Source organism: Pleurodeles waltl, chromosome 1_1 (genome assembly GCF_031143425.1).
Source record: "Pleurodeles waltl isolate 20211129_DDA chromosome 1_1, aPleWal1.hap1.20221129, whole genome shotgun sequence".
Taxonomy (NCBI): Eukaryota; Metazoa; Chordata; class Amphibia; order Caudata; family Salamandridae; genus Pleurodeles; species Pleurodeles waltl.
Genome location: NC_090436.1, coordinates 990,100,000 through 990,127,887, shown reverse-complemented (window position 1 = coordinate 990,127,887; position 27,888 = coordinate 990,100,000). Strand labels below are relative to the sequence as shown.

The 27,888-nt window shown below is 42.4% G+C and overlaps 1 protein-coding gene across 1 annotated transcript; it reads left to right on the top strand.

Moving 5' to 3' along the window:
• The first annotated feature begins 2,721 nt into the window (after window positions 1–2,721).
• Window positions 2,722–27,229, top strand: LOC138290871 (dentin matrix acidic phosphoprotein 1-like). Its single transcript, XM_069230276.1, has 7 exons — window positions 2,722–2,837; window positions 15,380–15,448; window positions 15,567–15,614; window positions 16,846–16,887; window positions 17,964–18,011; window positions 20,315–20,743; window positions 21,624–27,229. Exons 2-7 carry the CDS (start codon window positions 15,395–15,397, stop codon window positions 23,718–23,720), a joined length of 2,718 nt encoding a protein of 905 aa, XP_069086377.1. The 5' UTR covers window positions 2,722–2,837; window positions 15,380–15,394; the 3' UTR covers window positions 23,721–27,229.
• The last annotated feature ends 659 nt before the right edge of the window (window positions 27,230–27,888 follow it).

The following is a 27,888-nucleotide window of genomic DNA, read 5'->3' as shown; positions in this document are numbered from 1 at the left end:
ACCTCCCAATCCTCCACCCCCAAAACCCTATGTAGGTCCCCTCCACCCCGACCCTGATCATCCCCCACCCCCCCACCCCTACATACAGGTCCCCCCAAACCCCAAACCCCCACATCCACATTCACCCATTCACGGACATGCACACATGCATACATGCACCCAGACACACACCCCCCCCCTACAGACACCCATGCAAACCCCCATGCACCCACACACTCACACACACACCTCCCCTCACCCCTTCCATCTTGGACAGCACTTACCTTATCCATCGTGATGCTCTGGGAGGGAACGGGCTCCCTGGATGCTGCTCCGCCACAATCGCCGCCTCGCCATACACCGCCACGCCTAAAACTGCTTCATAATAGGCGTGGCAGTGTAGGGAGTGATGTGTCGGTGAGGGTTGAGTAGCATCCACCCCAGCTAAGGAGCGCCAGCATGGCACATGGTGGGCCTCACCACCATCAATGGCGGTGAGCCACCATGCGTCATTATTTGGTGGGATGCCGGTCTTTTGTTGACCGCCGGCATGGTTGGTGGCGGGGCATCCCACCATCTCCATTATGAGGGCCTTACTCTGCAACCATTTACCTTTCTAGCAAACCATCAGCCTTCACAATGTGCAAACTTCAACTGTATGCCTCACCTATGGACTGGGTAAAACCAAAAACATCACTCAGCATCGCAAAATTGTACAATGGCTGGTGGTAAACGACAGTCACTACCAAAAATCTCTCCCTCCCGCCTAAATGTCTAACCACCAAAACTGTGAAGCAAAATCAAGAAATACACTCTTTTCAGGCTTCTAAGGTTGAACGACCTCAATCTCCTCTTAGCCCCTCAAACAAAACTCAAGTATCATGATACAGAGAAATATAAGCAGCAGGACATTGCCTGTGGAGCAACCTCCCTCAGCAACTACACAACACCAGCAATTTCTTCACATTCAAAAAATTGTCATTTTGAATCTCTCTTTGTTACTAAGGCAGTTCCAATCACACCCCACCCTCTTCTTATCACATAGGAGGTATCCTGTTATGAAGTGTGGGCTATACACATTTTATAAATATATAAATACATCAATAAATATATTTGAATCTTCACGATTCGCATATTTTCGTTCATTTGTCTTCCAAATGGAAAAGAAAAGAATGGTTGACACGCAATTGGGCAATCTGGCAATTTTCTTTACCTATTACCTGCTGCATCACAAACCCACTTGAGCATCCCAACATCAACCTGAGTGTCCATGAACGTGACTTGATCTACAGATCAAAACACTTTGGGGTAAATTTGCAAGCCCCTACCGCCGCCTTGCGTGGCCCTAGCATCATTTTTTGTTAAGGAAGCCATTCCCCCACGCCATATTTCAAAAGTGGCACAATACATGGATGGCACCACTTTGTAAACCCTTGCACCACATTATGCCTGTCCCAGGCATAATACATGCAAAGGAGCGTTCCCCTAAAGGGAGGACTGCAAAAATGGTGCAGTGAAATTTACAAGATTTCACTGCACCATTTTTTCCATCATTTTTAAAGCCTGTCCGAGGCAGGCCTTAAAGTGATGCTCCTGTATTTGGCCTTGCTGCACTAGTGACAACATTTTTGGCACTAATGCAACAAAGCGCCACAAAACAGCGCCAAAAATGTTGACGCTGTTGTGGTAACGACCGCTGTGGTGAACTGAATTGTGAATACGGTTCAACCATTGTGTTGTTAGTGGGGAACAGGGGGACGCAAGAAAAGTGGCACATCGGGACTTTCTTGTAAATATACCCTTTTGTTGTAAAGAGATAGGACCACATGATTACACAGTACAAAAGTCCATGAATTTGATGATAGATGTAATCATCATAATCCCCTACATCAACCTGAAAAGGTGTCAGCGAGAGCAGGGGAGGAGTGGCTGCAATGTGACTGCATCTAAATTCTCTAACTAGGGGACACATTTAAGAAACAATGATTCCATTAGTGGTTAGAGTGGCTTCTTTTTCCAACCTGAAACTCTATGATCCATGCAGACCTACTAAGTGTTATGAGTAGCCATGCTCCAGCGGTGTCTTCAGGTTTTATCCAATAAGCACTGAGACTTGTCCGATATGTGTTTGATAAATGAGTAATGTCAACTGAGAGGAAAGTTCATGCTACGGAAATATAGCATAAAGTGAAATTCCCACACACAGACATAACCAAAAGCTTCCGTAATATAACTTCCTTGCCTTTCACCAGAGTATACTTAATTATAATCTCCGTGCTCTTTTCCAGGCTCCATGCAGCCACATTCACAAAACATCCCAAGGTATAAGCACTGCTCACAATTGAGGCGATTTGGGGTTTACGAGCGGGTCAGACGCCGGGGAGTGTTTACACACCATCTTATTCCAGTGGATAGGTTAAACACATGCCTTGACAGGAAACGGTAGGCCCACCATCCTGGTCACGACAGATTCCTGTTGCGTGGGATATAATTGTTTAAATGCTACATGTATAGGAAGAGAATAAATTTAGAAGGGAAAATAAAGCCTCGACCAGGGCTCTCATTAAATACAAACATGTCTAGTCAATTCTCAACCACAGAAGCATTTTAGGTGTAAAACTCCTCTGAGGAGAGGAAGCGTGGGTGTGAAAGTTTCCTGCTGACATTTTGTGACGTCGTTCCTACACATCAGCGCGCTGATTGGCTGCTGGCTATCAGAAGTAGAGTTTAAATTCAAGCAGTGTTTGCTAAATTCTAAAATACCAAACCCAGTTTGCTATACAGGACTCTGACAAGCGTCAAAAAGAAAACTGCTGGAGTGGAACCTGCAGCAAGATCCAGTGAGTTTGGCACAAGAGGTAAAACTTCACTGATTTTATGGTTCATTGTTCAGTGTGTGACTTAAGCGAAAGTCAGGGCCTTGTTAATGCATCTGGAAAGAGGTGATTGGGTTTTGTAAAAAGAGAGCGTGCAGATAGGTGCAACAAGTGTGCGCAAGTCTGATCAGCATATGGACTGATTGATTCACTGGTCAATCTGATATACTGGGCCTGAGTTAAAGCAGCGAATTTGTTTTTGTTACCATTGTTGTTTTTTTAACTCTGAAATAGCAAGCTCTTGGTGTAATTGTATAAAGCACCTGTCAGGCTAAAATGCACACACACACAAAAAGAGTTTTTGCCGTAAAAAAGTCAAGACTACTTCTTCGCAGAAGAATTCTCCTGTAAAATATTTCTGCATGAAAACAGCATTTGCAGTAGAAGTTTTACAAAGGCTACAAAGTGCAACTTCATAAAAAATGAAACCTTTAGGCCAAATTATAATCTTACACATTTAAGATATTATTTTTCCATAAAAACCTTCACTCCCCGCAATTCCCCCACCTGCGGATTAACCTGGATGGCGATTCCAAGGGATGGGACAGTGTCAGCGATTAATCCAAAGCGCTCACAGCCAAGGCCTCTTTCTTTCCCTCACAAAAGACCGCGGCAAAGGCACCATTCTCCGTTACAACCACTGAAAGTCATGTTTAAGTATTTTCTCGCTGCCAAGACCTCTGTCTTCATCCTAAGTGAGATCAGTTGCTACAAACACGCATAAAGTCGGAGCATATGATCAGAAATTATAGTATGCCATCATAACTGAGGTCAGTTACTGTAGTTTGATTTTTTTGGTAGTTTTATCTAATAAAACGTTTGCATAAACTACATTAATGCACCTTAAAACAAAATACTGCTCTATAGATACGGTAATCACCTATGTATACAAATAAAAAGCGTTCATTGTTTGGGATTAATGCAGAGTAGCACTTTAAGGGCCTTTCTTGTTATCTGCCCAAAAGTCAATTTGGAATATGTATACATTCCTATTGGGTCTCAATAGTACTTAAAAAGTGTTTCTTGCCCAAGAATAAAACGGAAAGCCAGATAGAGTCACATGGCATGCGCCATGTTTTAGTGGCTCTGACTGGGATTAATTTGCTTGACTGTACATTTCTATGACCAATTTCCCAAATATTTGCTTTATCTTTGTAAAGTACTATAAAGATGACAGTGCACCATTCACTCCAACAGCAGTTTGGTAGCGTGACGTGTCGATAATCTGGGATAGAAACATTTTTCCACCACTGTTGTGTTGAGTTCTATTTGAGAGCCCACTAGATCATGCCCCGGGGTACCCAGGCATCTAGCGAGAATGTCACAGGAGTAATAGTATTCTTAACTCCCGATCCATGGAGGACCAGTTGTAAAACGAATGCCTTAGATTATGGACAACAGACATCATAGCTACTACTGTGTGTTTCACTGAATAAAGTGCTATTCATGCTTGACCTGGAACACTTGGATTGAAGTGTTTCTGGTCATATAAATCAGTGAGTTGGGTGTCTTAAATTGGGTAGACACAGGTTAAAATTCTGATGGTCTTCACATTCCTTCGCTGGCTCAGTTGACAAGTTGATTGCCGTTTGTTGGTGTAGTGCAGCTCTTTGAGTCTGCAAACCTGTGGATGGAAGTAGTGTTTAAATGATAATTATAACCATATTTAACTCAAAAACGGATTATTGTTTAGTTTGTCTGTCCCACGTGCCATTTTATATATTTTAGTAACTATTCTCTCTTTACTACAATGTCCAATTTCTGGAGATTAACAACACCTGCTGTTAGACAATAAAAACAGCTAACTTTTATTTAGAGCTCAAACTTAATCTGCCTGGCATTTGTTGCTTTTTTCAAAGCATGCCAATCATACTTTGCGTGTATTCGCTACAGGACTGGTGATCATTACTGCTGTGGGATCCAACCTGGTGTAGAAAAAACGTTTTCAATTCGCCCCTCTCTTGTTTAATGTCCGCATTACTGTCATTCCAAGCCTTGCTGCTGTTCCACGTCACTTGTGATGCACTACTGCATAGGTTTAGGACTGTGCCGGTATTAAAACACTAATCAGGATAAATCATCTAATTTAGGGCACGAAACAACAAATAATACGGGATTTGAAGATTGTTAAATATATAAAGTTCAATGGCCTTCTAGCTTATTCTGACCACTTCTCCATTACACAAGTGCTTAATTTGTGCTGGTGGGTGTAGATTGTGGGCAGTGACACGCAGTTTTTGGCACATATTTTTTATCGTCAGACATTTACTGAAAGGCATAAAAGAAAGAAACAAGGAGAGAGCAAAACAGTGCCATAGAGAGAAATCCGGTTTGTACAAAAGACTTCCAAGGGTAAGATAGAGAGACAGGAGGTTTATGGTGGTGGAAGAAAGAGACATCAAGTGGAACTGGAATTACGTGGGCTTGGTATTTAGCAAGCCTGGCTTTCAGCAGCACAGGCAACCGTCTCCTAAGAAAATCTTGGAACCCCTGAAATTATTTTATTTTTCGTTATTCATTTATTTATTAATTACCACTTAAGCACTGCCTAACATAAGCTGCTACAATTCCCGAGTCTGGCCAACGACACAAAAGCATTACTACTGATAGCATGGTATCTAATCTATATATGGCCATAATTCATCCTTCTGTGCACAGTGGACTTCAAGGGTCACAGCATATGAGGAAAATGTATAATTAATTCCCCGTCCAGTTTAGCATTGCAACATGTCATTGTGAAAGAGGTGGCAGGAGCTCTCCCATACTATCAGCATGGCCCAAACAATACAATACAACAGTAGAAGGAGCCACTCTAGGCATAGAGGAATGCATGACCAAAAGGCCATGGCTAAAGGTCAAGCCATTCACATTGCTTCAGTTATAACTGCCCACGTCTAAAGGTGCTGAATTAAACACAAGCTTAGATGGGACGGAGTTTCAGTGTCAAAAGACTTCCACCGTCCTTTGGTGTTACATTTTTTGTAAGGACCCACGGATTTGAAGAAGCAGCAAATGATGATGCTGATACTGTTATTTCAACCACACATGAGCTATAGTGAATAATGCAATAGCACCAAGAGCCTTTTATTTCCCTTTATGTCATAGCTACTCAAGAAGTCAGGAGCTTCTCCTGGTTGATCACGTCGAATACCCCACTGATGTTCACAAAATGATGCATTTTCATTATTTAAGGCTATGGGTTGTATGTGATTTCTTTCTTTTTTCAGGGAACCTTGATTGAATTTAATTCAACATGATCCTCAAATCCCATTTCTACCCTTTTGAAAAGTACACTATTAAATATGCTTAATGAATGACCTGAAGAAGGGCAGCCCACTTACAATAAACTTTATGTCCATTCTCTCCTTCCTCGAAAAAGTGGTTTCAGAAGTGTTCGATTTCCATTTTGGTGTGGGTATGTCCCAAATTGTCATGAGAATGGAAATGCACTGATGAACTTGCCCCGAAGCCCTCAATTACTAAGGGGGTGATTCTAACTTCGGCGGGCGGCGGAGGCCGCCCGCCAAAGTTCCCCCACCAAAATACCGCTCCGCGGTGGAAAGACCGCTGAGGGTATTTTGGGATTTGCCCTGGGCTGGCGGGCGGCCGCCAAAAGGCCACCCACCAGCCCAGGGCAAATCAACCTTCCCACGAGGACGCCGGCTCAGAATTGAGCCGGCGTAGTGGGAAGGTGCGACGGGTGCAGTGGCACCCGTCGCGTATTTCAGTGTCTGCATAGCAGACATTGAAATACTTTGTGGGGCCCTCTTACGGGGGCCCCTGCAGTGCCCATGCCATTGGCATGGGCACTGCAGGGGCCCCCAGGGGCCCGGCGGCACCCCCTACCACCATCCTGTTCCTGGCGGGAGACCCGCCAGGAACAGGATGGCGGTAGGGGGTGTCAGAATCCCCATGGCGGCGGAGCGCGCTCCGCCGCCATGGAGGATTCTGCAGGGCAGCGGGAAACCGGCGGGAGACCGCCGGTTTCCCGCATCTGACCGCGGCTGAACCGTGTCGGGTATTTAACCTCCTACACCACAGTTACAAATACTGGGGGCTTCTGCAACTCCAGGGCAGCAAAAATACTCTTAATAGCAGGATTTAAGGAAATAAAGGGCCATATTTATACTTTTTGACACAAAACTGCGCCAACGCAGTTTTGCGCCAAACAAATTAGCGCCGGCTAACGCCATTCTGAAGCACCATGCGGGCGCCGTATTTATTGAATGGCGTTAGCCGGCGTTAGCCAACCGGCGCTGCCTGGTGTGCGTGAAAAAAAACCACGTACACCAGGCAGCGCCGGCGTAGGTAAAAATGGTGTTTGGGCGTCCCAAAATGGGGCAAGTCAGGCTGAGGCAAAAAAATCGTCTTAACCCGATTTGCGCCATTTTTTTTTAGCGCCCAGACGCCATTAACATGACTCCTGTCTTAGCAAAAGCAGGAGTCATGCCCCCTTGCCCAATGGCCATGCCCAGGGGACTTATGTCCCCTGGGCATGGTCATTGGGCATAGTGGCATGTAAGGGGGCACAAATCAGGCCCCCCTATGCCACAAAAAAAAAATAAAAAAAATACTTACCACAACTTACCTTTTCTTCCCTGGGATGGGTCCCTCCATCCTTGGGTGTCCTCCTGGGGGGGGCAAGGGTGGCAGGGGGTGTCCCTGGGGGCAGGGGAGGGCACCTCTGGGCTCATTCTGATCCCACAGTACCCTTAACGCCAGCCCTTACCCAGGCGTTAAAAAGAGGCGCAAATGCGGGGTTTTTTGACCCGCCCACTCCCGGGCGTGATTTTTGCCCGGGAGTATAAATACCACGCACATGCCTGGGAGTCATTTTTTAAGACGGGAACGCCTACCTTGCATCTCATTAACGCAAGGAAGGTGTTCACGCCCAAAAATGACGCTAACTCCATGAACTTTGGCGCTAGACGCGTCTAATGCCAAAGTATAAATATGGAGTTAGTTTTGCGTCGAATTTGCGTCGAAAAAAACGACGAAAATTCGGTGCAAACGGAGTATAAATATGCCCCAAAATGTGTAAATAGGCGTTTCTGTTTGAATTCTCACATGTTTTCTCCTGGGGTCGTAATACAAAGAGAGTCCCGGGCCCCATTACAGATAATGCACTGCTCTCAGGGCAGCAGCAAACTCGTGCCTGCCCTGAGGGCAGCACATTAGTGAAAGACGGTGTGGCAGGTGAAAGCAGCCGCACTATTTTTCAATGTGTTGGTGTCACCCACCTGCACTTCAGACGGGGACATAGGATCCCCTTGTAGGCGGGTGCAGTGAGTGACTGCACTGGGCCAGCAGGGAAGTGTCTGAGGGGGGATCCATGAGACCCTCTTTTTCACCTTCAGTGGACAGCACCACCTTTTTCTGGTCACAGTCACTGTGCCTCCCGACAGCCTGTTTGCCTCTGCACCCACATCTATAAAATGGAAAAAGTTCAGAGGCCAAGATTTTTCATTAATTTGCAGAGAGCCACGCTCATGCAAAAAAGGGAACACCTTGTTAAAACAATGCCACCACTAAACGTGCGCTGGCGCTATCTGTATTACAGAAGGGGCAGTAAAATCATGTGCAACCTCTTCTGCAATACTACAGTGGCACTGGACTGCAAAAAAGGAGCACATTTATAAACCGCTCCCCTCTTGCCCCCGAATTTGGTCCCTGTATTTCAACTGAAGATCTCAGCTGCTGACATACCACAACTTGCAATCCTGGTGATGAAGTAATTTCTGTCATTATCCCCGGTTGGGCACCCAAAGTCAATCAGAGTCGAGTTTTATGAAGAGTTTCAGAAGATGGAATTAAAATTTATAATTGAGGATGGTCCGAAGGAATGATTCTGATGGACATCTGGAGATATTAAAAATATGATAATCCGTTTTACACTTGGATCATTTGAGTATCGTGGCCAGATCATTTTATTAATTTTATGCCTCTTAGCCCCTTTCTTTTCTTTCTCTGCTTCTTGCTCTCCTTTGGTACTCCTCTCCTTTAACTATAGACTAGCGAAGTGCACGGAAGTTTGCCTTTATAGCTCTAGTTGACCGCAGCTCTGTATTTGGAGTCACGAGTCGAAATTAATGTTGACTAGTTTATGCAGCCACACCCCACAGCCCCCACTGTATCTTATATTTAACTGAAATGTCGATTTGGCTGCATTCTGACAAGCTTACAATTATTAACGCGGCTGGTTATTCAATTTGAAAAGAGTGCTGTGTATATAGAAATATGGTTTGAAAAGTTGGCCCGGAGCGCGTGCCAAGACTTGAGGGGCCGCAAGGGAGTTCCCATGCTACCTCTAACCGCAGCTAGTGCAACCAAGGCCTGTAATTTCTGGAAAATTACAGCAGAAATAGCCCCAAGCAACTTCCATCACTATCATTTCAGGGGAACGCAGTGTCCATGTCAACACCAAAGTATTTACAGCTTTCCTTCTTCGAAGTGTTTTCGTCCAGCTGCCGTGTGTGTCCAGCACCGTGGCGCTGTGTGTACCACACCTGATGCTGTCTCGAGCAGATCTCGTCAGGGTCCTCCTCGCGGCCTCTCGGCACACGTGACAAATTTACTAGGGTAATGAGGTGCCGTTTTTAACTTGGAGGGCATCATTACGGCAAGTGGTTGAGCTCATTTGAAGAAAATAAGCAGCTCTAGCTTACGGTTATCCAAAATATAGACTACAATTGCATACTTTAAGCAGGGTTGGATTGGGATGCAAAATTGGCTCGGGCACCCTGCAAAAAAAAGTGGCCCACATTTGCGGATTGCGCCTTTTCGCAAAACACTGCTTGAGTGTTTTAAGCATTATAAAAAGAGGGGGGGAGGGTTATCTAAAATAGTCTTTTTTCATAACTTCACTGTGATAAAAAGAAAACACAAATGCCTCCAAGACACTCTATGCACAGATTAATTCACACTGGTGAACCACACCTGAATATAAGTGAGGCCCCTTCTGCTCAATTTGAGAATGAAACCCCTGCCCTCCTGGTAAGAGGAAGGTAATAGAGGCCCATCTACCTCCGGTAAGCCTGCTGGCGTCATCTAAACAGCAAACACAGTCCAAATTGACCTCCATGATACCCAATGTGTTCCACAGCTGTAACTCAGATACCAACCCATTGCCTGATTACCCACCTTATCAATCCGTCCCTGGCTTTAACGTCTCTAGGTAGTAGTGGAAAAACGAATTCAATATTAAACAGCATTGGTGATATAGAAAAAGTATTGGAATTAACGGTCACACTAAGGTCCTAATTTCTAGTGGCCTGTTAATTCTGATGGGTTCAGTATTGTCGTATGAAATTTTTTGGGCAGGTCCACACATACTTTGGGGGCCTTCGTTGGTAGAACTTTGACATTTATTGCCGATTTTCTGCTAATTCAAGCTCACGTGAAGCCATGCAAACATTCAGAAATGGGCTCACTCAAAAAAAGCTGAACTCTTCCTTGCCCTTATAAGTATAACATGATTATTGTTCCTTTTGCTGATAAGTTAACCCAATAAAAAGTGTTTTAATAAGAAAAAACACAAAGAAATAGGACTTGCCCAGGTCTCTGAAAATCCTTAACATTATAATGGACAAAAAGAGGTAGAGGTAGAAGTGGGCAGAAATGAGAAATGTTGACAGACAGAAATAGTCTGAGGTGGCACAGAGAGACAGTCCATTTTACAAGGAGGCGTCTTGGAAAGTGGGGACCCTGGGAAATTGCCCACTTTGTTCATGCCTTAAAACATCCCTGGATAGGCCCACTAACGATAGTTATCATGCCATATTGAAATTCTAACTTCAGTAGAAACTGCTGTGGGCTGTGTCTCACCTGGAGATTTCACATTTGGCATGCAGACCAAGCCCTTTGTCGAGCACTATTGAAAATCATGCAGGAATTGGCACACCAATTCTGATACCCGAGTGTTGTTCCCGAGGGATTTACAATCCATGCTATCAATCCCTTGGAAATTATTAGAGCCCCCAGCAATTTTATTTTAAAGGGGAGAAGTTGCACGAATTATTAAAGTGTTCCGTCCTCCCTAAACCTTATTGGAAACCTAGGTCTCTGTCAGGCCTCACGGCCATCAATATTCTGTTGAACTCATTACCATGCCTAGACCAAATGTCCAGCTTGGTCCCTCAATAGCAGAGTGGCCACCTACACTACATAAATTCATCTGCTCCTCAAAGCCAAATCCACCCGTCTCAGATATGGAAATCCATGTCAGATGCCAGTCCACATCCCTAAACATTGAAAGGTCTTCCAAGTGATCCTTTAATTATTTAACATCTGAAATACTTCTCCTAATTGTTACTCTGCCTGTACAATGTAAAACACCCTCCCCATACAGACAACCTGCAAATATTCAAACTCCAACTTAATGGTGGTTAGGGAGTCTCAATGGTTTTTGTTGCACTACAATAGCGCCATCCATATAGCATGCACACTCCTAATGGTGCTGCAAGTTACTCCCTGTGGTTTTTAACAGCCAATTGGAGGAGACCGAATGTTCTGCTGCGTCTGATGATTTGTTTCCTTCATCAGTTTCTGTGGCTCATTGGGAACAGGAAGATTCTTCCCTTTTCCCAAGGCCTCTTTGAAAAGTAAGTGCATAGAAAATCTCTTTCACATCTCTGCCATTCTATTTTCTGTAGCATGTTTAACTCACATGAAGACACTACTGAACAATACAGTGCACTTCTGATCACTGTGTTAAACTTGAAATTTCATAACTTTATTATATTATTATTCCTACAACGGTTTGAAAACTCTTCAGGAGGAGATAGTTTAAAACAGCCATCAATAACAACAGTAAAACATTTGATTGACTCAGGCAGCAGGGAGCCCGTTAGTACTGAAGGGACGCGTATGTCTTTCGAAATAGTCCTTAATATAGCGTAGCTTGTGTCAATGGGCGCTCTGCGCCAGGTACTATTTTGAGTCGAGGCTTCTGGTACTAGCGTGGTAACAAGGATACATTAGTGTTACCTGAAGGTCTCTCTTCCCACTGACATTAAAGGTATCCTGTACTGAGACGTGGAAAGAAGTTACTACATAATCAACATGTTCGTGGTGTGAGTTTTTACCTCCCTTTTATAAAGAGAATACTGTTCAGCATAGGCACACTGGCAAAACACTTTTACCACAAGGTATTCCCTGTGGTAAACTGTGGTGGCAAATACGTGGCACGACGGAAACTAAATTCCCACATGATAACTGTTTTCCGCGTTTAGCACACAGTACCTCTTGTGTCAACCGAGAAGACGCTTTTGTGGAGTCTGGTGTGAATCGCTGCTACTGCACATCCCGGAAACCACGGCAGAGACGCCGCACTGGAGGCAGTTATGTAATAATATTGTAAAGCCCTTCTTCACATCATAGAGAGCTGCATACCAGCCCATTATTGCTTAACAGCTCGTCACCGGCCTGTGTCGTGCTGACATTCCAGTGACAAGAGGAACTCATAATGAAAGTTAGATGAACAGACTGGAAGACAGGCAGACCGACCTGGTACGCATTAACCTTGTTGGCAAAGTAATGAATGGAGTGCCACTGCTAAAGCTCCTAACCATTCACAATCCCAAAGTTACCTCAAGAGGACCATGGAAACTGCTTGCACTGTCGATGTTCTCTAAACACAGCAAATAAGTTATGCACTATGCGCCGCACAAACAAAATACGAAAAAACAAAGATGGATGGATGGTTTCATGGATGGATGGACATACGAAACGACGGATTTACAGATACATGAACAGGTACAGGATAAACAAACTGATGACTTAAGAGGAACCAGTTGATTACATGCACACCATACAAGGACACACGTCTATTTCCCCACGTTTTTTATGTTGAATGCACATGCGATGAGACTGGAATTGACAGGAAACATCTTAGCATTGCAGCCCCTAGAGGACCATTGTAAGGGCTGCTGATCTTGAAGTGACCATCACTTCAAGTCCCAATACTTTGATATATGGTCACGTTAGAAGAGGCAAATATTTTCCCTAAAGTTTAACATAGGATATTATAAACGCCTTTGAAGTTCAAGGATAAAGTGCTCCGAGAAACAATACTTTCCTGTTTTATGGCAAAGCATAATAAGCATTGGCAAAGCCAACAGGTCTTGTCTTTGGTGATTTATTAGTTTTGCCAATTGCTTTTATCACTGCTCCACAGCATCCCGGATGCTGTGGAGCATATCTAAAGACTGATAAATAATAAAATAAAAAAAAACCTTTGAGGGCTCCGTCATGTGAACGCGTACGCACCATGCATGTGTACGCTTACAAAATTACTCTGACACTTGTTTCCCCTTTTATTTTTCGATTCGAGTTGAATCATGGGGGGCATGTGTTGGGGAGGAAAAAAACAAACATGCGAGGGAGCAGGAGAGAGCAACGTTGAGATGGGGAGTGAAGCATGCGGCTGAGAAAGCAACAAGAGAGGAGAAGCACACCAGTGCAGGTGCATCATGGAGGGATGCAGGAAAGAAGCAAGCAGGAGAGAGAGAAACATGGAGCATGAAGGGGGGCAGAGAAGCACACTAGAGCGACAGCTTGAAAACACATGAATTTTTATGGAGTGCTTGAGGCAAAAGAAAAAACGTACAACCTGATTTACAAGGCCCTTGCACCTCCTTGCGCCACAGTAGCGTCATTTTTTATTGCTAATGTTCCGTTAGGCAGGCATTTCTGATGCACCATATTTACAAAGTGGCACAATGCTTGCATTGCACCACTTTGTAACCCCTTGCGCCACATTATTCATGCACCAGACATAATGGATGCAAGGGGGCGTTCCCCCGTAGGGAGGTCGGAAAAATGAAACAGTGGAATCGCCAAGATTTCACTATGTCATTATTTCCTTTATTTTTAATGCCTACCCATTACAGGCGTTAAAGTGACAGGCCCATAATAACATATGGGCCTTCCTAGTGCTTTGCATAAATAACTCCACAATTAATGGTGCTAATCCAGCAAAGCACCACAATAGCTTCATAAATTCTGGCGCTATTTTGCTAATGTGTGCCATGGTATGCTGTATTGTAAATACAGCGCTACCATGGTGATGTTAAGGGGACTGAGGGCAGTACAAGAAAAATGGCGCATCAGGACTGATGCACCACTTTCTTGTAGATCTGGCCCCGTAGTCCCCTAAAAGTGAGAAGTAGAAGGACAACAGTAAATTGGAAATGTTCCAATAAGAAGTAAGCAAACAAGAGTGAGAGTAAAGCTGATGAAGCGTAAGCAATTGACGGGCTACAAGCCCCTCTATGCCCATGCTAAGCCCACAATATGTCTTTCACAACCAGACAGCTGATTATCTTGTTGGCTCACCCTAAAAATGAGGACCACAAACATTTGCTTATTGGAAATCTGACAGTTCTTACAATACACCACAAGTTTCAGAAAAAGCCCAAACAGTGAAATGTGCTTCAAATATTGATGTTGACCTCTTATAGGTCAAGCTAGCGTGGCTATGCTATATAGTAAAGAAAGGACTTGAGAACTGTTTCTGTGGAAGTAAGAGAAACACTAGATATTTTGTGGTGCTTGGAGGAAGGTTCCCAGCATGCCTCTGAGCGTGTGCACCCCTGCCAAGTGTTTGTCATAGTAAGCCCTAGATTGTTATCCTCACCCTGCCTTTCCTTGTCCATTGTTCCTTGAAAGGCTACCCCTCATAGGAAAATAGGTAGTTAAGTCAGTTAGTATCCCCAGATTGTACCCTTGTTATTGGTTTCTCCTGCAAGAATCTTTCAGCTCTACCCCATTTTTCTGCTAGCATCTTGTAACAAAGGCCTTGACTCCACCAGCCTGAGTGGACTAAGCAAATGAGGCAAAAAGGATATGAGACCTGTCTGTTGAAGGATACAATTATTGTCAGAAACTTTGATATAAAGATGGGACTGCAACTTTTATCTATTGTGCCAAGATTTCTCTACCAGAGCCATGCAGTCTTGATACCAGTCATAAAGCCTACTCAGCTACCAAAAGTAGATACCCCCTCCCCTTAGTGACCCCCCTCCTGCCCAGTGCCAATCATCATGGTAGTTTACTCTTTCCATCTGTAATCCAGTGACTGTGTTGAAAGATGTGTGGCAAGCGCCGCAGCTACAGGTGTGGTTAATTGCATGACCCATGCAAATGGGCATCGCTAGTAGTAAAAGCAAAGAAAGGTACAAACCACTGAGCAGGAGGAGGACTACAAGACATCCTCCTTTTTCACAGTGTGGAGCACACCCAATGTGATTTTAGGTGCGAGCTCCTGCCGATGGTGCCATACTATGCATTGATCAGTGGGCCTTGTGGTGTTCATTACTGAAGTGATTCTTGCTAGTTCCATAAATGTTAATGGTTTAGAATACGTTGGGGATTTAAAGGTGCAATGTTTTATTTTTTTAATTATGTGACATTCTGGGAGGTGAGATTCAGTTTGCTTGACGAGTGCATTTCAGTTCAATACAATCCGTTTACATTCACATTTCAGACATTGTGTGGTGACTGACGCATTCTTGTTTTATTGACAGACATCACCAGCAGCAATGAAGGTGGCGTTGCTCTTTGTCGGCCTCTTGAGTTTTGCGTTGACGTTCCCTGTAAGTACTGGAACCCACCTCAACAATTAATGGAAGCCACCATATAGCGCCATTGTTTCTATTCTGCTTAAAATATATTATCTAAGCTAAACTACTGCAATCTTTACTGGTGTTTTAGGTGGACAAGCATTCGGACGAACAGTCCCAAAGTTCGGAAGAGCTCCAGGTAAGGAACATCCTAGATCATTTGAGGTGTTTTGGAGTGAAGAATTGTAACCGTTGACATTTTTGCATCGTGCATGTTTTATTCCATTGCATTGCTTTTACTTCATTTCTTACAGAGGGATGGAACGATTTCAGATAAAACGTGCCTTTCAAAATCCGTTTTTGAAGTTAGTCATCAGCATACATAAACATTTGCCGTTGAACAAAACACTTTGCTAAAATAGCGAAATATGTGTGTGGCGCACCGTTTTAGTTTTGAATTATTATGTGTCGTGAGAGACAGCAGTGGGGTCTAACATGTTCAAGCAGCAAGAATATTCTCAGAAGTCTGGTAAAATTACACACCCACTATTCCCTAACTGACAACTGAGGGACATTTCTCTTGCTTTACTTTTTTGCTCTTTGTCGAGGAACCTCGGCTGGCTAAATGGTACAAACAGAAGGGAGAACTGCGGGCTGTTTGTCCCCGTCCAAAGTTTAAAGGTAGACTATGAAGCAATGAAATATTAGATAAACTTCGATTCAAATTGACTATTACCAACAACTTTTACCCAGTGCTTCCCGATTATTCTGATTTAAAATAAATAGTTTAGCCCCTCAAAATGACCTCGAGAGCATCCCATAAACACTCTAAATGAGCGTCAGATGTAGCTAACCCTGCAACACTGTTCCTGGTTGGTTCAGCTCTCCCGTCCAGGCTGAAAGCGACCTTCAGCTCTTATGTCAGGCCGGAAGTAGTAGGGTCATTTACAGGGGTTTCTGAGGAAGCAACTGTGTCAATATTGCATTTGCAAGAACCTTCCAAATGCACTTATATTTGATAAAGGGAAGGGTGAGAGAAATACTGCTAAACGGATCTCTGATAGCTTTTTCATCATAGAATAGCTTCGATAGTGATAAGGTTTGGGAAGTATTGCATACCGAGAATGAAGATCTTGAACTGAGAATAAACGTCTGCCAGAGGACACTGATGTTGCTCGAGGAAACCTTAGACTGTGCAGAATCTAGAAAATAGCCCCCTTGGAACCACCTAACTCACTTATGGAAGCAGGGGCTCTTTATTCTGCAGGGTGGCGACTTTAACTAGAGAACCAGGTTCAGACCCATTCCTGTCCATGGAGCCGGGCCATTAGTATCACTGCAATGAAGCACATATAGACGAGAAAAAATATACACTTTTTTCTGCCATGCAGTATTCTTTGCACTAAAATACTTTCACTTTTTTTACGCAGGTTGAAAGAGCTTCCTTGTCCCAGATACCAACACCGCCGACGGTAAGACATGCGTCCCTGTTTTGAGTGATGTGTGATTTCAATTGCATCAATCACTAAAAATCTTTTTTTCTTGTACGTTCTCCCCTTAGTGAGTGCATCACTTATTCCCTATAGAGTGTGGCACCCATCGTAGTCAGAATATCGCGTGGTAGAATTATTGTGCTGTAAATATTATTTTAAAGGGATTATCCCATTAGAGTTAATAGAAAATCTGCACCCAAAGCCAAATATTCCTGACTATGACATTCTGACCAACCCTTCCTAGCCTAATGGCCGCTAAATTCGTTTCTATCAAATTATTCTAACACTATTTATCTGAACCCTTTATAAATGATTTTCTCCCAGTACATCTCAGCAATCCCTTTCTCTACGAAGAAGGGGCTCCTCCCCTCCTGCCTCCTTACAGCTTCACACCCACCGTTCGACAAAGACCTGCCACAGTATGCCTCCTCCCATTGCCCACATACCCACCTCTCCTTGTGTCTGCCCTCACAGTTGCATGTCTTGCCACACACTTCTCCCCCAAATACTGTCTGATAGCTTGGTCAGTTCTTCAACATCTGAATCTGCAATCCACCTCCGTTTATCTTTCTTCACTGCTGATTATTTGCTGCTGACATACGAGTGGTGTGTAGATTACTGATTAGAACCTGACCAGGCCAATTCATACTTTCATCCTACCTAGGGCGAGCATTTCAGTGCAAATCAATCATGACATTTTAACACCTGTTTTTTACAGTCCTTAAATGTGGCACAAAGCATGCTATTGCGCGTTATATAAAAACAAGTTATTATTTGCATGACCTCTATTTGGATGGCCTAGAAGGAACACAATGTAACCCATATGTATCGATACATTAAAGTTCATGTGCTACTAGGTGCCATTTACCGAGTTTCCACGTTTTGACTCATCAGTGCAGCACCTCGCTTTAAACACCACATTGATAACATTATTCGCGTTTGGATGCATCACAGACCTACCTCACGGTATTTGTAGGCTATTTAAGTGGAGCAAAATGAGCAGAAGGTCCAACAATGTAGCTTTAATGTAGCTTTTTGTCTGTGTGTGTTTACAGGTCAGCAGTGAGTCAGTTGAATCCCAAAGCGACAGTTCGCAAGAGCAGGTAATGTGATGTCCGTGTCTGCAGTGAACGTTGTTTAAATTAAAATTAGAAAAGTGGAATATTTAATCATACAGCAACCGATCCGGTGGCAGTATTTGCTACAAGATTCAGTGGGAGATAAATGTAGTCTTAATTCATCAAAGTCCATCCTCTGTTTTTCAAATGTGGATTATTCATCCAGAAATTTGCCTGCTGAATTTAGAGTACTGATGTGGACATGGTTCTTTCCTTACGACCTGCATCGACCTGGGGACATGTATGATATCAAATACTCCCCCACTTTCAATACTTTTCCACTGGGTTTGGGACCACTGGAAGAGGACTGCTATTTTATGTCTACCACAGTGATGAAGTTCAAAATGTGATCTGCACAGACATTGACTCCACAAAATCGACCACCAACAAATCATCAAGATAACTCTATGTGAAGTTAGGAACAGCAAATCTGTGTTTCCTTAAGTACAGACGATATGTTTGTATTTTATGTTGTAAAGTCAGTAGTTGTGCGAGTCGATATTCCAGGCCTCGATATTGCTAGATACATCCCTACAGTTTTGCTGCCATTAAAGCAGAGGCAGGCAGTATGCTGTGCCAATCCCTGCCCTGTTTGTAAGCAATTCCTTAAAGCAGCAATACGCCCTAAATCTGTATGAGATGTGTAAGATCTGACACCAGAAGCCCCATTCTAATGTAGCCTTGAGTAAAGCACACTCATATACGCAAGAAGTATGAGGTCGTACTGACGTTTACAGAATGCTGTGCTGGCGCAGTTGTTGTCTGCAACATAGGCTCCCCTCTAATGATACATAGAACATTTTTGCCTATCCAAGTGAGTTGTAGGCAGAAAAAGTGTCACTAGCAGTTGTAAGATCCCGGTCAATAAAAAAATAAGGATTTGGGCACCTTAAAAATGTGCCTTTTGTACCTAGAACATCTCTAAACCTACCAGATAGGCAGGCCGTCTGCTGTTGTGACAGTCAGAGGTGCAATGGTGTTCCTAAATAGTACCAGTGAAAGGCATTGAACATTTTGTAAATGTGTGGGTATTTTCAAAGATTTACAATGCTTTTTCCACCCTAAATAAAAATGTAATCCTAAACCTTTAGCAGTAAATGGAAGTGCTGTGATTAACTTTCATAAGTACCCCATTAGCCCTCACCCTTTCTCTGTTATTGGAGTTAGATGTGAAGAAAAGCCAAAGAGAAGCTAGGACGAATGAATGATTATTTCTCTCCATGTTATTCTTGTAGTTTTGTCTTCCCTCAGCACAATCCTCGGTGTGGCTTGAGAGAAAGCAGGGGTAAGAGATATATTCCCCTGGAGTATGCTCGAGGTGTTTGTAAATTCCAAAACCAACAGATTTACTGCAAATTGTAGAGACGCCTGCGTTTAATTTTAATTATTTTTCGCATCATAGCCCCGCCGCACTGCACACTGATGATCAGTGCTTTTGCCCATCACTGTTTGGTTAGTGATGACAGAGACAGTGGCAACAATATCAATGCAACAACATTCCTTATTCTTGCTGTGCTATCTGTAGCTCTACTAAGAAGAGAGCCATCATCTGTGCACCTTGTTTAGCTATTACCTCGATGGACCATATGCTGATCACATGCAGTATTCCAACATCTGTAGAATTTCTCTAATTGCCACTCCCTTGAACAAGTTAGACAGAAATTGTACATTTGAAACTGTCTATTAGTAAGAGACAAGATGTGCATACATACACATACATATGAGCAGAATTTATTTTACCTACTGGGAAATTCGTGCCATCATGACTACTTCTGGGAGCTAGCACTGCAATGCTATATTTAGGCAAGTTCGCCAGGGCCCTATGTCTCCATGTAGGAGAAGACCTCTATTCTCCCTCCTGTTCATTTGAACATTATCTGACACCAATTCAATGTTTTCAAGAGGCCCTGGCATTTTTCCACCTAAATCCTCAATTGCCACACACCCATGTTCTGTACCCAGTAACATCTTCAAAAAAGTAAGAGGGAGGTGTTCACAAAGGTACTAAATTGTAACAATCATGCTTATTGGCCCTGGAAACACCATTAGCTCACTATAGGTACTGAAGTCATTATAAAAAATCCTAAATCGTAACTCATGGCTCCTTCCAGTGTTCAGTGCTCTTTTCCCCTCCGGACAGGTTCATGTTTAACAAGTACCTATACATATGTGCTTTGTAGACAATTAAGTTCAAGGCTATATGATATTGCAAACATTAATGCCCTTAAGTGTAAGCAGTTGGAATAACTAAGTAAAATCTGTGACCTTCTGCTGTTTCATATTTTCAGCAGGATACATCAAGTGAAGAACATGCCACTCAAAAGAGTGCCACTGTAGAACTGACCAGTGAAAGAAATGAGGACTATAATGGCCATGATATCGATAGTGACTTTATAAGCAAGGCATATTTTGGAGTCAGATCATCTGATGGTGCTAATAGAGTCAATGGTGATGATGGCGATCAAGATGATGTGACAGTGGATTTAGAAGACACCTCATCCAATGAGGCTACAAAGAGCAACTCAGAGCCTGACGGACATGCTTCTGATAAGAGTATTCCAGAGGATGGTGTGGTTGGTGAAAGCACTGAAGATAGCGTAGAGGCTACGGTTATTAGCAAGGAGGATGAGGCACCTAAAGAGAATTTAGAAGAACACGATGATAAAAGCACTGAAGAAGCACAGACACTTCCCCAAGACACACATATTCAGTGCACAGTAAGTATACGAAATGTTGTTATTTATGATGTACTGTGTAAATATACTATTTGTAAAATAGCTGGTGCCTGTTCCAGATGCATCTATATTTTCCACATTTGCAACAACCACATATTTTCTTTTTTACTGTGAAAACTTGTGCCAAGTGGCACCTCTAATGGTGAAGTCACCTTTCTCATGTTAATTCAAAGTACTGCCAGTCTCCACTGTATGCGGGTACATATCTTCCATGATGGTTCCTAGGTCCCACATCTCTTTGGAAGTATTTAGAACTTAATAACACTGGGTTTAAACATTGTCTAGAGGACAAAAGATCCCCTGAAGCCCTAACAGAGGATGTTCATTCCCAAAGTCAACAACCGTCCACTGTAATCATAGGAGCTAAGAGTTTATCATAAAGCACAGTTTTCTGGAAGCAAATGTGAAGCTGTTGGGTTTAGAAAAGAGGGAAACCTAGGTAGCTGGAAAATGCAGTGATAAAAGTACTATCTTCTTTTTCAGGGAGCATTGTTTGGATATACAAATTGTGGAATTATGTATGTGATATTATTTACAATTATGAAGTACAATATACCAAACTAGAGGTACTGGCCTGGAATAATTGACCAGAACAACAAAAGAAAAAGATGCCAGGGTACACTTGCAGAAGATAGTGGGCTTTATAAATGCACATAACATAGCATAATACAGACATCTTAATTGAGCAGAACAGTAGGTTTTTTATGCTTCTGAAGTTAAAGTGATCCTCAATTGATAATTGACATCAGGATTTGCAAATCAGTCTCACATAATGCAAGCCTTACAGTTAAGCATATTGTTTACAAGTGATATGAAGTTGGAACAATAACAGTAATAATTTATATCCTTCTTTGAAAATTAGGGAGACAATGATGAACATTCTAGTCCAGATACCAGAGGCAGTGTCAACGTTGACAGCATCGATAGTAGAGACATTGAAACCACTGACCAAAGTGCTGAAAGTGACAGCAATAGCACTGAATCAAATGAAGATGACCTTTCCAACAATGGTCAGGTTGCAAGTGATAATCAGTCTGAGGAAACAGAAGCTAGTGGGAATTCAACCTCCGAACAAGTTGAAAGTCAGGAAAGCACTCAAGAACCTGAAGATGAAAAACACAGTACAAGTGATGATTTGGATCAAAACACAGTCAGCAGTACTGAAGAAAACAGCAATAATGGCAGTGCTGACAAGCAAGAGAATAAAGAGCATGTAAATGAAAATCATAATGAAGATGGGGATGATGTACACATTATAGTTGATAATGAGCCTGTAATTCATATCAGCATGAAAGTTCTTGATGAAGGCAAAAGAAGCAGTAGTAGCAGTGAGAGTGCTAGCAGTGAAGAAGAAAACAATGATGACAGTCAAGCTGCTGCTGACAACAAAGAGTCTATCAAACAGCATGGAAGTGATATCAGCCAAGAAAACAGCAATGAATCCGGCGAAGAGGGAATACAAGGAGATGATCCAAATGCTTTTTCAAGCAGAAACAGCACTTCAACAAACTCAAATGAAAAAAGCAATGAAATTACAGGGAAGAAGAGACACCAACTGCTTCACAGTGCACCTAAACCATTGAGAAAGGTGAAACTGATGAGAAAGGCTGACAAAGTAACAAAACAGGATATTAGGAGTATCCCTCAAGGTGACACTCTATCAACTGAAGAGAGTCCATCTAAAGATGATGACAGTCATGAAGATAAGACTGTTTCCTCTGAAGATGATGGAAAATCAGAAGAAGATTCCAGCAAAGCAAAAGCTCACAGCAAATCAAAAGAAGGCCATGGCAAATCAAGTGATAACAGCAAATCAACAGAGGAACATAGCAAATCGAAGGAATATTACAGCCAGTCAAAAGAAGGACCCAGTCAGTCTAATGGGCATGATAGTGAGTCAACAGAAGATGGCACTAAATCCAAAGAAATTGACAGTGAATCTATGGAAGAACACAGCAAATCAATCGAAGATAAAAGTGAGATTATCGAAGATGATAGCAAATCCAATGAAGATAGCGGCAAGCTTGGAATTGATGAGAACAAACTGAAAATGAATATTAAGGAACCAAAGAACACTGACAGCAATTCAAAAGAAGATGATACAAAATCAGCAGATGTTGATAGTATATCTTTGGAAAATAAAAGCAAATCCATTATTATAGATATAAGTGAATCCAATGAAGATAACAATGATTCCACAGAAAGTCATTACAGTCAATCTAAAGAAAATGATAAAAGCAAACTGAAGAGTGTTCACAGCAAATCAGTCGAAGACATATCCAAATCTAATGAAGATAATAGTACATCGTTAGAAGATATTGAAAGCCACTCCAAAGAAGACAGCAATGAATCAAAGAAACCAAGCAAATCCAGAGAAGACAGCAGTGATTTAGAAAAAGAGGACAGTAAATCCACACATATGAGCAGTGAATCCCTAGAAACTAGCAGTAAATCTAAAGAAACAAGTCAGGAGTCAAATGAACATGACAATGCCAAAACAACAATTGTAAAGGGGAGTCAATTCAATGAGCTTGGCAGCAGATCATCCAATGAAAATGATACATCTACGGAAGAAGACAATGATGACAATGTTAATTTAAATCAAGACAGTTTGTCTTCCGAGGAAACTAATTCAAGGGAAGATAGCCCTGAACTTGGAAGCAAATCCCACAGCTCATCAAGTGAGAGTACCCACATTTCCAGAGAGGACGCAGATAGCACATCCAATGAAGAACAGGCCAAGCCAGCAGAGGAGAGAGAAAAGGGGAGTAAATCTGATGAAGATAGTGATAGCAAATCTGCAGAAGTAATGCCCAGGAAATCCAGTGAAAGCAGTAGTGAGGAAGATGAAAGCATGTCCAAAAGCAATGAATTTGAAAGCCGGAGGCTAATATTTGATGTCTACCACAACAGGCCCACTGGTGATGCGGATGATAATGACTGTCAAGATGGTTATTGAGATTTTATTTGCAATGTTGTTGTGATTTTATGTTTCGGATAATAGGGAGGTATGTTGTACTAGTTTTTTCATCCTATGGAAGATATAAGGTACAGTTAATTTCTCAGAAACCTGTGTTGATCACAGTCATAATATGATAATGTTTAACTTATGTGCATTGTTCTTTTTCCGGAGTGACTTTTAATGAAGCCTTAGAAATAGAAATGCTGATTCTCTACTTAGACTCCTTTAGTGATTATGGGTGTGCAAAAACTGAATCATGTATTCAATAGAAAGAGGCGACAGTGAAAAATATTATGGAAAGGGAAATGTTTGTGAGCATGCCTGCATCAGCTGAGTAAATATGCAGTTCGGAGCAACTTGAAAAAATAATTTGTTTTCTCATTCTCTTTTTGTTGTTTTGGTCCCTTTGCAAAGTTGAGATCTTTGAGCTTGGGAGACACAGTTTGGCTAGGTTTTGATGTCTAATCAGCGTGGCTCCAAAGACATTTTATGAAAACGGCGTCCAATGTGACCGACACGGCATAGTGTGGAATGCAAAATCACTGACTTGCAAATCCACAACTTAACTACATAAAACACCAGGCAAAAATCTCTATGCGCAATTGTGGCAAATACTCGACTTAGTGTTTCAACTTAAATCAACGTCTGTATTTTTTTAAAGAAAATGCTATCAATGTTTTAGACGATAATGGTCGAGAATCTTTCTCTTACCACCCCTCCACGTAGGGCATGGCAATAGGACAAATACATAAACCACCAAATAGAGAAGTAGCGCTGTGCACAGCTGAAGCAGGAGCAACCTACTAATGCATACACTTTTTTTCTGTAAGATAAATTATACTACTTTTTATTTATTAACAACCTGCTGTTGGACTATATTTTACACTCGTACCTCACATATTCTTTTAGTTGCAATTGTTTTCAGTTCAGACAGTTCAAATATTAGGTACCTCTTTGGGGTTACATTTGTCACGCCTGTGTGAGTCTGTCCAGATTGCACTCTCTACTTTTGTCAGCCTTTCAGAGGGAGTGGTGGGAACCGCTCACTAATGTTCTCTGCCTACTCAGATTCGTGGTCATGTGTAGTTCTGTTATGTTTTCCTTGAATAATCACTCAAATCCTTGTGATATACACTCCTTTCTTATGGCCAGGCTGTGGAACCAGAAGAAACATCTTGACCCAGTCCCGCTCCTTCCATCTGTCCAACTGTCAGTCATTCTGTCCACCATCATCTGTCAGTCCGTCCGTCCAACCGTCCATCTATCATTCATCCATCGATCCTCTCTTTCTATTCCCCTAGTCTACCTCCATCTCCCGCTCTCTCTTTTGAAATCCCACACAGCTACTGCAATTAACCTCATGGAGCTGGGGAAAGTCTCTGTGACACCAGCAGCAACCACGGGCTTTCAAAACTAGCTTCCAGTGCTTAATTTTTAAAAGAATAAGGCCCATAATAATGGGCTTTTTTGCGCAGGACAGCGCAGCAAATCGCCTTGCTGTGCTGCCCTGCATGAAAGGGAAAGGGCAAGAATGTGCCATATTCAAGCATAATGGCACCTTCCTATCCTTTCCCACTGCGCTGATGCCATTTTGGCAGCCTAGCACCAACCTAGACACTCTTGCACCGTGGTGCAAGAGTGTCAGTGTTGTGGGCAGAATTTCTTTTGAGCAAAAAGGGGCACTGAGCTGCACAAAAACAATCATGGGAGCCTTTTTCCTCATTCTAAATGAGCTGCAGAATGCAGCACACATAGAAAGAATAAAAAACAAGGAGAAATAAAGATATTTCTCCTCATTGCGCCTCCCCTAGGGAGGTGTAAGGTTTTGCCACATCCCCTGGTTTACAAGGCCCTGTAAATCTGGGGATGCATCAAAATCATGGGTGTTGAGTGGGAACACCTACCAAAACACCCATGGGACTCTTGCCTTGCGCAGAGTAAGACTATGCAACAATTTGCCCTGCATCGCCTTACTCCGTATCTATGAGGCCATTGAAAGCCAGGCAAAGTCCCATATCTTAGCATGATTCCCACTGGACTGACCAGTGGGAACACGTATTACAATGTTCCTGTCGGTCAGTCTGGCAGGAACATTGTAATACGCTTGGTGGGGACGTCACCGCCATGGCGGTGACATCCTCCCAGTGAGTTTGGTGGTCCTACGGAGGGATAGCCAAACTCAAAATCAGACACTAAATCCTATTCCTACAGCTGTTCCTTGTGTTGATCAATGCTGGATCCTTTCAGTATTTTTAAAAATGATAGTAATAGCATCATACACCCCCTGGTTGTCATGTGTTATCATCAGTTATCCCACGCTCACTAAAGAATCCTCTTTTGGTGGACAGGACCTCAATATATTGAGGGCATTTGAAGGGATAAAAGGTGAAGGATCCAGACAAAGCAGCAAATATGAATATCTCCATTACCTGTTCAAACAAAATAATCTCTTTAACAGTAGATTGGTGAAGAGAGGATTAAAACATAGCATAAAATGCAATGGGGGAGTATTATTACTCCTATATATGTGCATACTACGTTACCACCATATCCACTAGAAGAATTGTTGAATGGTTTGTGTTTCAGTGGTCACTGGTGTTTCATCAGGCAAACTATAGAATGTGTCTTCTATTGTAAAGACAGCAAAACATTCTGAAATTGATTCCATATGTATAACTGCTGAAAAAACAGATTTTATCAGTACAGCTACAAGCCATTTCAAATGGAAATTGATTAAGGTCAAGAAAAGAGGGATATGGTGACATTTCATAAGGATTATGTATGAACTGAAAAATATATTTCATCATAATCTCGTAGCTGGCATTTGATGATGGCATATTCTTGCAATTTATCAGAAGGGGCATTGGACATAATCCATGAAACACCTTTTCCTTGGTGACTTTTCTATGCCCTTTGCATACTGACTCTGATTTGTTAGTACAATCTAACAATATGTTTGTTGGCCAGCCAACAGCAACCCAATCATTCTGTTTCATCATTAGCTCAGGTCGAAGGTTTCTGCTTTGATAAGAAAGTTAACACTTGTTCAGCATTGCCCTTCATCATCCTTGAAGTTTTTGGATTTTATCATATAAATAAGCTAGATCTGCTGAGGGAAATATATTATTATATATTGTGGGGCACTTTTACAGTGGCTCAGAGATGTGTTTCCGGCTTCACAGACTTTAAGGGATTATTAACAGATAGCAGTTTTGATTTTGTACATCCCAAGATACATTGCTGTGTTGCTATCACTTTTGACACGTGTTCAAGGTTATTTTTAATGACGCTTCAACTTGGACATACAGGAATGATGAGGTTGCATTTTTCATTTTCAACTCCAGAGCAGTTGCAAAGTAATGAGTATGGTTTTATTGTTCACTTGGCTGTATAGAGTTTTTAAGAAGTATTACCTCATTACAGAATTGTTAATGTGACTTTGTAATAAATGTACACAATGTGTAATAATATTATTTATTTTGAAAAATAAAACAATGAAACAAGAATATGTTCATATTCACTTTCAATCATTCATTCAATCATCAAGGATATAAATGTCTATGTCTCTCCTTAGCATGATTGGAACAACAACAAGGTGATGGATGGAATGCTTCAATGAATCTTAGCCAATAGCAGTTGCTTGGGGCTGCATTCTAGTCTGTTGTTTTTTCCCCCACAATGCCACCTCAGAGAGAGGCCCTCCTTCTGCATTAGAAAAAGTCTGTCATGAACTGCAAGGCAAGGCCCTCTCCAGAAGGCACCACAAGCAACCCCAGACCAGTTTCAGCCTACTTAAGTCTCATCAGTGAGGTATAGTTTGAGTCTTATGGCATAGTGAACACGACACCCACGTCTGAGCATACCAGTTACATTGCATAAACTGCAACAACACAAGGTGATGGATGGAAAGCTCAAATAATCTCAGCCTCTGGCAATTACTCAGGGCATAATACAGCCCAACGTTTTTCACCCACCAAGTCACTTTAGACAAAGGCCAGTCTTATCATATCAGTACTATGCCTGCTCCTCAATGGAACAGCTCATCCAAGGTGTCATGCCAGACCACCACAAGAGGAGACCACAAGCAACCCTAGACAGATTTTGACCTACTTACCTTACTTAAGTCTCATCAGTGAGGTATAGCTTGAGTCCTGTGGCACAGTGA

Bases quoted from the DNA above. Each gene is read 5' to 3' on its own strand.
- LOC138290871 (XM_069230276.1), top strand. From the start codon at position 15,395: ATGAAGGTGGCGTTGCTCTTTGTCGGCCTCTTGAGTTTTGCGTTGACG. The intron at 15,449-15,566 runs GTAAGTACTGGA...CTGGTGTTTTAG, and splicing joins GTTTTGCGTTGACGTTCCCT to GTGGACAAGCATTCGGACGA. The intron at 18,012-20,314 runs GTAATGTGATGT...TCATATTTTCAG, and splicing joins GCGACAGTTCGCAAGAGCAG to CAGGATACATCAAGTGAAGA.